General features: G+C 39.3%; 1 protein-coding gene across 1 annotated transcript; it reads left to right on the top strand.

The window, feature by feature from the left end:
• Nucleotides 1–10,573: 10,573 nt before the first annotated feature.
• On the top strand, nucleotides 10,574–11,714 carry C2H8orf48 (chromosome 2 C8orf48 homolog). Its single transcript, XM_016208997.2, has one exon. It carries the CDS (start codon nucleotides 10,624–10,626, stop codon nucleotides 11,440–11,442), a length of 819 nt encoding a protein of 272 aa, XP_016064483.2. The 5' UTR covers nucleotides 10,574–10,623; the 3' UTR covers nucleotides 11,443–11,714.
• Nucleotides 11,715–12,172: the final 458 nt, after the last annotated feature.

Below are 12,172 nucleotides of genomic sequence, written 5' to 3'. Positions count from 1 at the left end.
GAAGAGCCTAGAGGCTTTGAGGCCAACTTGAGGACAGGTGCATCAGGTCCAGTGAAAAATAACGGTGTCCTGCGCCGGGGGCTTGAGAAGGGACTGAAGAGAAGTAGCAGTTTGCAGAGGCGTCAGCAGGGGTTTGTGGTTGATTGGAGGTGTGTGGTGGGGAGAGGAAGGGCCTGCGACTCACTCCAGGACGCAGGCTCCTTGGCTCATTTGTGGGTTTCTGCTCTGTGTCTCATGAGTGTTTTAACCTCATAACCAAATTTCTTGAGCATACTCTAATTACCCAATTTCTGTTTTTGTCTGATTATTTTTAATATGTAATAATTCCAGATTTTCGATGACACAAGTACCTTAAAATACTTAGAAAAAGGAGGAAAACAAAATAAATTCAATGTAAGGACAGGCACTTGTACTTGAAGAGTTGAACAAGTTCGGTGCATACATTTCAGCAAAGGAAAGGACAGAACTCGACCTCTGCAGGCTAGAACAAAGGCTGGCATTGTAAGATTTACTTTTCTTGCTAACACTGGAAAATCAGAAGATCAGAAAAAATATTAAGATGGTAGAAATGTAAAGAGAGTAGTGCCCATGGAGTTATGTGCTTTAATTACCTCACCTTTTTTCATTTGAGGAAGTAACTTGTATGTCTGTAGTTATTTGTTACTCAGAGTATTTTTATGTATTAAGTTTACTAGTGCTTTGAACAATCATATTGAGTAGATAAGATACAAATGCAAGACTTAAGAATCAGAAAAGTAAAATGTTTATTAAAAATTAAGTAACTCATAACGAAGGAGCCAGTATTAGAAGGATCTCAGTCTTCGGGTTTCCTACTAAAACTGCTCTAGAATTATAATGGTGATGGTGACCACACCACCTACCCTGCATCGGGTAATTAGCCCTAGTCTGTGTTATCTCACTTAATACTTAACACCACCCTGAGAGTTGGGTGCTGCTCTCCTTTTTGTATTATAAGAAGCAAATGTCGGAGTTGATACAACTCAAGTTTGGGGAGGCAGTTCATAATCTTCTCTTTCTGAAATTTATAGGCTCTGAGGAACCTTTAAACTTTTCCCATTTGTATTTAGGTTAACAAAACACATTTCTGCAGAGAGCTGTGGCAGTCACTCTTGATTATGTTTTGGGTCACTTTGTCAAAGCTTGCGTTGGGACATATCTGTATGTTGAGGGAAGGAAGATTCCTAATCAGGTAACACAGTATGAGAATCGTATGTTAAAATATAACAAGTGGACCACTTTTAATACTTCTCAGTTACATTTAGGATTAGGTAATTCATTTCAATCCATCTGATACCATTCTCCTCATTCTGGATTAATTTTATTCTTGTTTTTGTCCTTATATTGTTAATTGTTATCACTGTACTTAACATAGAGGAGGAACTTGCGGGAGGTCCAGTGGCTTTTACCTCCAAGCTTTTATCTCCAAGTAGTTCAAAATTATAAAATCTTGACTTTGAGGATGCTGTTATAAAAAGGGGACAGACAAAAAAAACAAAACAAAAGAAAACAAGCAAAAACAATTTTACGAACAGCAGAAATTAGTTTAATGACAGCCACGCTTCTTAGTAAAGGGTTTAACAAGTTTGATGCATGAAAATTAGCCACAGAAAAGACAAGAAACAGCCACTGCCAGCCAGAACAAAGGCTGATATTGTGAGATTTCAGTGGCATAATATACAGGCTTCAAATAAGAGTTCTGGTCAGTACGACATAAAGGAAGTGCTTCATTAGCTATCATAGTGCATACCTCTCAGGCTTGTACCATGGGGCAGCATGCAGCAAGGGCATGGGCGCAAAGAATGAGCTATTCACTCAGGTTTCATAATCTTGCTCTGTTTCAGCCTCCTGGGCTGACAGCTTTCAAGTTAAGCATGGAAGGCCCTAAAGAAACAGTCTTACATTCTTTGGTGATAGAGTTTGTTTTTGGAAAATGCCTATCTAAAATAAGGAGATAAAATGAGTTGAGCCTGTGAGCTCAATTTATTACATTAGATGTCTCTTCAGAGCATAGTGATTTTTTTATGATTACACTGAACACTTCAATAAAATAGTTCTACAGAAAGACTGGTCTCAAATGAGATTATGTGCAATTTCTATGTCATTCAACCCTATGAAATCATATGAATATTCATTTTACAGTGAAAGCTTACTTTGTAAGTAGGAAAATTACAGTAAAATGCTTTGCAAAGATATTGAGTAGAGGAAAAATAGTTCTATGTAGTAGTTTTTAGGAAACCACTGTGAATTCCAGTCTTTTTCCCTAATATCTAGAGCCACTTCTGTCCCTCAAGGAGAACACAAAACTGTATAACACAAATTCAAGTTAATGACAACTTCTCTGAATTCATGTGATACTTCCTCTGTGCTTTGAAGAGAAATACATTATGTTTAACTTCAGTTCTGATTTATATTATTTTCCTAAATGCCAAGGTGAGTCTCAAGTAGCATTGCCAACGGTCTCAGGGACCGAAATGCATAAAAATGCACAAAGATGATGAGAATGGTTGCTTTTGAATTTGAACTATAATGAAGGGAAAGTAAATAAAGCAGTTACTATTGGGCCAATGCTAGAAAACCTATACATTATGTTTTTATGACAGAATTTTCAAGACAAAATAGCAAAAGAGATCATACAATTCAAATTCATAGGTAACATGATTTATTGAGAATAACATCACCACTGATGCCCTTAAGCATATTGGATATATTATTTCTTAAATAACTGAATAATTTATGACCTACACTTGTTTGGAATTTTACCAGATACTCAGATGGAATAGTGGGAAGTCAGTGCTTTATGCCTAAAAGCATTAAAAATTCTGAACTATACCAAACAAAATATCTTAAAAGAACTGTTTAAAATTTAAATTCAAATTTTTAGTTATTTTCTAATAAGAGCAATAATTTCTTACTCAAAACACTACTATGAGTAAATCACTCCATAGGTTGGCTGGTCAAGCTTGTGACCTTCACCTAAAACAAAGGTACTTTTTTTTTTTTTAATATATCTTTATTGATTTCAGAGAGAGGAAGGGAGAAGGAGAGAGAGGTTCTGAGAAAAACATCAATGATGAGGAAGTCATTGATTAGCTGCCTCCTGCACGCCCCTCACTGGGGATCCAGCCGGCAACCTGGGCATGTGCCCTGCCTGGGAATTGAACCTCGGTCTCCTGGATCCCAGGTCGATGCTCAGTGGCTGAGCCACGCCGGCTGAGCAACAGAGGTACTTGTTAATTAACATACAGGTGAAGTCAACCTTACTTACTACAGTGTAGGTCTAGGCACACGTATAAAGGAGTTGTTTTTCTTAAATCCCTGTGTTAAACAACTCTATTTTTGTCTCTTAGAAAATCACAAGCAGTTTTATACTAAGAGTTTATCCCAGAGGCAGACTGTGGAATTAGTGTTTAATCTGTTTTTCAGGAAAACTACATTATGTGGATTTTTATTATGGCTAAATTATATCCCCTCCTCAAATTCTTATGTTGCAGACTTAAGCCCCAGTACCTCAAAATGTGACTGTCTTTGGAGTAAGTCTTTACAGAGGTAATCAAGTTAAAATGAGCTTATCTTAATATAATTGGACACCAATATGGCAGGTATCCTTATAAAAAGGTGAAATTTGGTTCTATATCTCTGTATCTATCTTGTTTATCAGTTTCTTTTGTTCATTGAAGTGAGACAAATTTTCAGAGGGAAAGTGGGGGGTGGGGAGTGTAAGGGGAGAGATTAATCAAAGAACTTAGATGCATATATACATGACCTATGGACACAGACAATAGTGTGGAGAAGGCCTGGGGGTGGCGGGTGGTGGTGGATGCCAGGTGGAGGGGATCAATAGCAGGAGGAAGGGGACATCTGTAATACTTTCAACAATAAAGAAAAAAAAGTGAAATTTGGACACAGAGACGTGCAGACAGGGCGAGTGCCATATGAACATGGCCACCTACAAGTCAAGGAGAGAGGCTTGGAACATATTCTTTCCTCACAGTCCTCAGATGGAACCAACCATCCAATTCCTTGATTTCAGACTTCTAGCTTCCAGAACTGTGAGATAATTTCTATTCTTTAATCCACTTAGTTTGTGGTACTTTATTATAGCAACCAAGCAAATTAATACACCACACAAGAAATAAAAAACATTCCACATCTCTGGTAATTTATTTTTTAAAAAGATAACTAAGATTATGCTCATTTTTCTTAATTTTGAGAAATATGTTGATTAAAATTATGACATTTGGAATGCCTAGGCTCAAACTGTGTTGCTAGCTGTATTGTCAAGTTTATTTGCCTATAATTATTTAGAAAAAATTTAGATAAATATTACATATTTAGAAATTATTTAAAAATAAAGCACTACATTTGCAGGATTTAATTTTATTCAAACTTAAGTTTTGAAACACAAATCTAGATAAAGTGAATAATGCACTGTCAATATTGAAAGATCATAGATGGAAAATTCATTTAAAATATACAATTGGAGAGTTTGTTCTATGTTAATTTATGGATTTTTTCAACATTTTATCTATGAATTTATCTTTCTACCAGAGCTTTACTATGATAGTCTCTCATGGGACAATTTTCTATCATGCAGATCATTTTGAGTTTTTATTTTTTCTATGTTTAAAAATATTTCTAAACTAGAAGTTTCATGTATGTTTTACAAATCCAAGACAAAGATGAACTTACTCTCAGCAATAAACGTTCTATGAAACCAGCAGTCCATAAAGCAAAACTGTTGCGACCTGTAGCACTCTGGTACACAACCAATAACCAGTTAAAAGATAGAGTAGAAGAAACAACCTTGTTTACAATCACGAAAATAAAATTGTATAAATAAAATAACATTCATAAACTGAAAAAGAAATAGACAAAACTTAAATGAGGAAAACTACCTAAAAGATGCCAAAGTGTACTTGAATACTTGGAAAAGCAAAGCATATTTTCTGGGGAGGAAGATGAAATTAAAAAAAAATTCTCAATGTTTATAAGTTTAGTGCATTTCAATAAAGTACTATTATGTTCTTTACTTTTATCCTTTAGCAAGACAAGTTGGTTACAAAGTTCATTTGGAAAAATAAAATAAGAACATCAAGCAATCCTTGAAACTGAGAGTGGCCTGGCCCTATGAGATGATAAAATGTATTATAGAGGGTATTAAAGCAGTACAATATTGGTATATGAATAGGAAGACCAGTGCACTAGAGCTGAAATTATGGGCAAAAAAACCCTAAGTGCCTATGGGTATGTGTTGTAAAGACAGCATCTAAAGGCAGTAGGGTAACAAAAACCATTTTGTATGTTAGTATTGTACGGATAGCTAGAGAACCATATCAAAAAATATGAAATCAGACTCACTTTCATACCATAGCAGAGAAGAAACTATAAAAAGTACAGAGTTTTAAAGCAAGGGAATAAAACTTATCACAAGCACTATAAGAAAACATGGCTGAATTTATTTATAACATCAGAGTAAAGAAAAATGTTCTAAATGCGACTAAGAATCCAAGAACAATAAGGGAAAAATTGATAGATTTGCTATATGAAATAAAAAAAAGACCAATCTTTTTCCTGGCAAACAGCATAAGCAAATAAAAAGACAAACTGCGAAAATCATTTGCAATGTATGTCACAGACAAATGGATACAATTTCAATATTAAAGTGCTTTTAAGTGTTGTTTTTTTTTAAGAATTGAGAAAAATAAAGCAACAATCTCATGGAAAAGTGGGTAAAAGAAATGAATAGATAGTGCACATAGAAAGAAATGTAAACGGCCCTTATGCCCATGAACTGCTGGTTAGTTCCACTCAGAATAAGGCATTCAGTGTAACATTGCACTGAGATACCAGTTCTCTTCTATTAGATTCACAAAAATCTATCAGCTTGAGTACATACTCTGTTGGTCAGGCTCTTGGGAGCAGGAGCTCATACATTTCTAGTAGGAATGCCAAATGAAACCCCTTGATAAAGGGGAATTTGGAAATTTGTAAAGAAACTACATATGCCTTTATCTTTTGATACACTAATCTCACTCCTAGGAACCTTCTTGGAGATTCCACAAATACAAAGAAATATTTGATTTCTTATAGGAACAAAATTCTCATCAAAATGTGGTAACAGTCCCACAATGGAATACTATGTAGTCAGAGAGAGAAATGAGCACGATATCTATATGCTGGTATGAAAAGAAAAAGGCCTGATGCAGTATGTAGAGTATGCTGAATATTTGTCATAGGAAAGTGGCTGCCTCTTCCTTTAATCTTAAAGGCAAACATTATTGCTGGTTCAGGCAGCTGAGTGTTTCACTATAATCATTGACACAGAATTCCCCACCAGCCACAAAGTCATGATATGCTTACATCTGTGACGGGATTTCAATTGAAATGGACCTGAAGAATATAAAATGGAGACTTTCAGAAGATCAGAACTTAAGAAGCGAAAGGCTGATTTCTCGTAAATGCCCAATTCACAGAAGTGATGTAAGTTTAAGTGAAGGGTTGAATATTTCCGAAGGACCTGTAAACTTAATTTCCCTTATTCATAAACGAGATTTCATCTTGCTACCCTGTGCAGCACACTGGCTCCGGGAAGGGGTACAAGCCAAATGCCACCTTGTCAAGGAGGGCACGATAATACTGGGGAGAAGCGCTTGCCAGAAAGGAAGACAGGAAATCTGTAAAGAAGCTGTAGATGCCCGGCCAAGCGTGGCTCAGCGGTTGAGTGTCGACCTAGGATACAGGCGATCGGGGTTTGATTCCCGGTCAGGGCACATGCCCAGGTTGCAGGCTCGATCAGTGACTCTCTCATCATTGATGTTTCTGTCTCTCTCTCTCTCCCTCTCCTTTCCTCTCTCTGAAATCAATAAAGATATATTTAAAAAAACAACAACAAAAAAAACAACCTGTGGATACCTTTATCTTTTGATCCACTAATCTCAGGCCTACGAGCCTTCTTTCAGCGCCCTGCTGCCTCTAAAGAAAGAGACAAGAGGGAAAGGAAATCAGACAGGAAGCCTGGTGTGTTTTGACCGCCTTTCTCTGGGGGTTAGCCTTGTAGCTACGAGCACATTTGATTGTTGAGGAAAAGCTGAAAGATGAGTTTTTGCCCCCTCTCCATTAAGGACTCTGAGAGAAGAAATGATGACTGCAGTACAGTAAAAATAGTACCATAGTGTGGTTAGGTTAGGAACACCTGACTTGTCTCTTTCCTTCCCATCCCCTCCTACTTCCACCCCAGGCAGCCTCAGCCACAATGTGGCCTATAAAGGACCCCAACATTCCCATCGCCCCCTAAGAGATGTCAACATGCTTGAAATTTCTGGAGGAAGAGCTTGCCAGAGGAAGTCTCCTGAGAGATGGTGAAATGGCAAGGGCTCTAGGCTGTGCAGTGAGTGCCAGAGCACATTCCTTTATTCCTCTGCCATTTCTCAGCATGCTTTTGAAAGAAACAGAGCCAGCTTCCAGGAGGGAGCCAAAGTGCCAGTGGGTATCAAGACAAGTGCATGTCGAGAGAGCCAGGAGAGGTTCTGAAAGGTCCCACTAGCCTCGGACTCTGTCGGGACCCTGGAAGGAACCTAATTGTGCCGTGGTGGATGCCAGCACAAACGCAAGGACCTGCAAAAGGCTAAGCACGAAGTTAGGGCCCCAAACACCAAACGCCCCAAAGATAATAAAGGTTTTCCCTCTCTCTAGGCACCATCTTGGGAAGGAATACATAGTTCTTTAGGGAGTTAAATGTAGCATTGACTATTTGCCCAAATGACACTGAAATGAGAATGTCTGGGATACTATTAATTATCAAGTTAATGGTTTTCCATAGCTACCAAAATGGGTGAGGCCTTGTAAAAAAGATTACATTTATAACAAAAAATAAAGATGCAGAACTTTCTTACATTTGAGTATTGACTGAATAATTTGGTTTTAGTTTTACTTAATTGTAGTTTTAGATAATTAGTTTTAAAACTGTTTTGCAAATAAATAATTCCACCAAGGTTCATAGATATTTGCTAAATAAAAAGTAAGTAATTATAAAACAAAGTTATTGAGACACTGAAATGTTGCTATTAATTTTCTGGGAAAGCTCTAAATATTTTCTCTGTTAATTTCTTGGTTTTTCTTTTATGATAAAAACAATGCAAATACAATGTTTAAAATGTCTTACTATATTTTTTTCCTGCAAATCTTGATCAAATCTGCTTTCAGTATAGCAAGTTGGAGTGATTTGTATCTAGTGGTATAGTATAGAAAGTTTTTAGATAAGATATAAAAGTTGCAACTCTCCATCCCTTTTCCCCTTTATGCATTCCTGTTCTCTCACTTGAAACATCTAATAAAAAAAATAGTGTAAGCCCGGCCGGGCGTGGCTCAGTGGTTGAGCGTCGACCTGGGATCCAGGCGATCGGGATTCGGTTCCCGGTCAGGGCACTTGCCCAGTTACGGGCTTGATCAATGACTCTCTCATCATTGATGTTTCTATCTCTCTCTCTCCCTCTCCTTTCCTCTCTCTGAAATCAATAAAGATATATTTAAAAAAAAAAAATAGTGTAAGACATTATACTTGTTCACAAATCTCTTAACAGTCTCTCTTAACAATACAGAGTATAGATTTCTTGCTAGTAGTGCTTGTATAATGGTCTGAGATTTTCTTTTCACATATGCGTCACTGATAATTCTCATATAGGAGGAAGTTGAGGGCAAATATTACTTTTATTTCATATATAGAAAAAACAGGAGTATGGAGTAGAGTTGTCTTTAAACTTGAGTCTGTGATAGACTTAGAAATGAAAGTAAAGAGTTTAAAGTTTATATAAAGAGTAATAGTTTCTATGTTTGACCTCTGTCTTCATGAATCTTATTTGATAATGATAGTACTATTGACTTACTTTACTTCCTTAGATAATACATGTTGGAGTGTTGAACAGTTTACTGGGTCATGGTAGTTATTGCAAAGAAACTGGGTAATTACAGGATATTCCCCCCAAACTTACCTGCTTCTGGGACAAAGTTATTCTTAAAAATATTTCGCATATTAGAAAATGTCAATATATTTTATTTAAAGTATTGCTCTCTGGCTCAGTGTTCTGGGGGATAATGTGTCTTATGATAAACTAGGTGTAAATATTCAGGGAATGCAGGAAGTTTTGAAATAAAAGTAAAAATTGAAAATTTTGAAACTTTAAGATGCTGAGAATTACTTGGAACTATTTACAACTTATTTGCTACCTCTTTTCAAAGACCATTATATGATGACATATAATTTGGTTTGAAGTTAGAATCTTTTTTTCTTCATTATGAATCTGGCTCATATTGAGATATTTTTTTCTTAACATAACAGGCTTTTGACTCTTTGCCAAAGTGAACATTTTTGGAATAACATTAAATATATCTGGCTAGACTTGACCACCGCACGCACGCACGCGCGCGCCCATTTTAAAATTCTGAAATACGGTGACTAAGACTTAGACTCAGATATTCATTAAGACCTAGAAAAAGTCAGTCTCCATAGATAACATTTTATAATTTTTTAAAATAGATAATTTTTAAAAATAATTATTCGGAAAACTGTGTTTTTTTTAAAAGCTGTTGTAAAGGGATATATACCATGAATAACAGCTGAATTTGGGGGGTTCAGGAAGGACAGATCGAAATTCCTTGAGCTGGTCGTACCTGTTCCATAAAACCCACTGGACCTGTGGGAGGCAACACCTGTTTGTGTTTCCAAGTTCACTCAGCTCATTCACCCCCAGAGGTACTGAATGCCTTCGCGTGTCGGGCACCGCCGCGCGCGGCAGCTCTGCCAGGCCTGCTCTCGGGCTTGCAGTCTCGCCGCGCGCTTTGACAGCAGTGACCAAGCACCCCTCCAAGCGCAGCGGTGACGAATCACATAAAGAGGGGAGAGGGGCGTCCGTGTGACATTCGGAGGGACCCTGCCTGAACCAAAGGCCTGAGAAACTGATTCGGGAAACCCTGCAGTCTTCAGCAATTGTGCAAGGTGAGGCTGGAGAAAGAGGTAGGAGCCCTGCCATGCAGGAGCCTGATAGTTGGTTCCAGTATTTCTATTTTATCGTAAGGCCTGGTCTACAAATAGGTGATCCCCTGGCTATAAAATGGGCAGGCGAGTTTCTGTTTTTCTGCTTGCACGTTCTGACCAGCAGGGTTTAAAATTTTTTTATTACTTTTTATTTTTTTAACTGACTCATCTAGGTGGGGCATACTTTCTCGGATTAGTCAGAGGCTGCCTGCCCCTGTTGGCCTCACACACCTACTCTTGTTTGATCCCGGAGGAAAGGGTGTTTGCCACCCTCTCGGATTATTAGATCCTGTACTTAAAACAGCGGCAGCAGAGCTCACGGCGAGGGCGGAGAGGGCGCCCTGCAACCTCGGCTCGCGCCCCGCGGGCGGAGTCTGCGCGGGGCGGGGCGGGGGAGGAGCCCTGCCGACCCAGTGCGCATGAGCGCGGCGTTGCCGTGGCAGCGAGCGGCGCCACCCGGAAGAGGAGCCGCGGAGGGAGCGGGCTCCGGCGGGCTGCGTCCGGGGGAGGCTCGGGCCTGACTGTTCCCGAGCTGACGTTGACAAGGCGACGCGGCCGAGGAGCGCAGTGCGATGCAGTGCGATGGCCGCCCGCCTGGAGCTGCGGGCTCCGAGGAGCTGGCCGACCCTCCCAGCGAGACCGCCGAGTCCTTCGCCGACGAGGTTCGGGGTTCAGGCTCGCTCACCTCCTCCGGAGGGCGGCAGCCCTGGCCCCAGGGCTCGGGGGGCAAGCCTCCACGCTTGGAGCGTCAAGATAGACCATCTGAGCTTTCAGAAAAGAGGTTTAGTAGGAAAAGGATCATCTACCTCAAGGGCAAAAAAACGAACTCTGGAGGGCACCAGCCAGACACGCCTCTTCAGACAGAACCCACCGGGGCGTCCGACCAGCCGGGTGCCCTGCAGGCCTTCTGCACCGCGAGGATCAGCCTGATGCATCACAGAGCAAGCTCTGCGGGCGAAAAGCGCAGCGGTCGTAAAGAGCTGCAGCCTAGGTGGGATGCAGAGGCTTCAGGGACAGATGCCCTAAACTGTGCTGTCCCTGATGAGCTTTTGAACAGAATCTATTTAAAAAACATGATGGCGACGCTGAAACAGGTGGCAACTGCTAAGCAACACATTTCTTCTAGGTGTCCTGATTGTAACAGAAAAAGAGCAGAACTGGCTCAATCTGCCTTCCTGAAACGAAGGAAGACTTTCCTGGAGTCACTTCTACTCCAAGAGAAAATAGATGAACATCTTCATACCAAAGACTTTATTACCCATATTGGAGAAGCACATCGAGACCTTCCCAGGCTTTCAGATGACCCCAGAATAATCTGGAAAAGGTTGAAAGAGAAAAGTCAGAAGAGAGACTCTGGGTTTGAAAGGTCAGACACAGAGCAGAAGATGTAGCAGAATGGAAATAGTGCTTGACATTCACCTTTTGCTCTACCACTTCTCAAGCCAGTTACTCTAATCAAGCAGGAGATGCTGTTTATTAATGATAGTGTGTAATGTAGATACATGTTTCTGTTGTGTATTTGACTATCATAATTTCTGCAAGCACTTACAGATTTGAGGACTAAAAACTTTTGACCCAGGATGTTTTTCATATTATAGAGGGCAGCATGGTAGCTGGAATAGTTACAAAGTTTTTAAAACAATCAAGGAGAGAGAGTCTGGAAGTTAGGGTTTTGACAATACAGATAGAAGTATAGAAATGTAAGATACTTAGAGAAGTACTAATTGACAGCCTTGGTTAAGAAATGGGTATGGGATTTAATGAAAGGTAAATGTTAAAAGTGTTACTAAGTTTCTGACACGTGTACTTGAATGAATAATAATTTCATTAAATTATATATAGAAACATTGGAAGAAGATCATGTTTGATGGGAGTAATTAAGAGTGTGATTGCCCTGGCCGGTGTGTCTCTGTTGGTTGAGCATCATCCCAGGCACGGAAAGGTTTCAGGTTCCATTCCCCATCAGGGTGCGTGCGGGAGGCAACTGATAGATGTTTCTCACATCGATGTTTCTTTCTCTTTCTCTCCCTTCCTCTCTCTAAAAAAAAAAAAAAAAATCAATAAAAACATACCTTTAGAAAAAAGTGATTATTTGAGACATCCACTTTGAGAGACTGAGAA

The sequence above is a fragment of the Miniopterus natalensis genome, chromosome 2 (assembly GCF_054644295.1).
Source record: "Miniopterus natalensis isolate mMinNat1 chromosome 2, mMinNat1.hap1, whole genome shotgun sequence".
NCBI classification, from domain to species: Eukaryota; Metazoa; Chordata; class Mammalia; order Chiroptera; family Miniopteridae; genus Miniopterus; species Miniopterus natalensis.
This window is presented reverse-complemented; position numbering and strand designations above follow the sequence as displayed.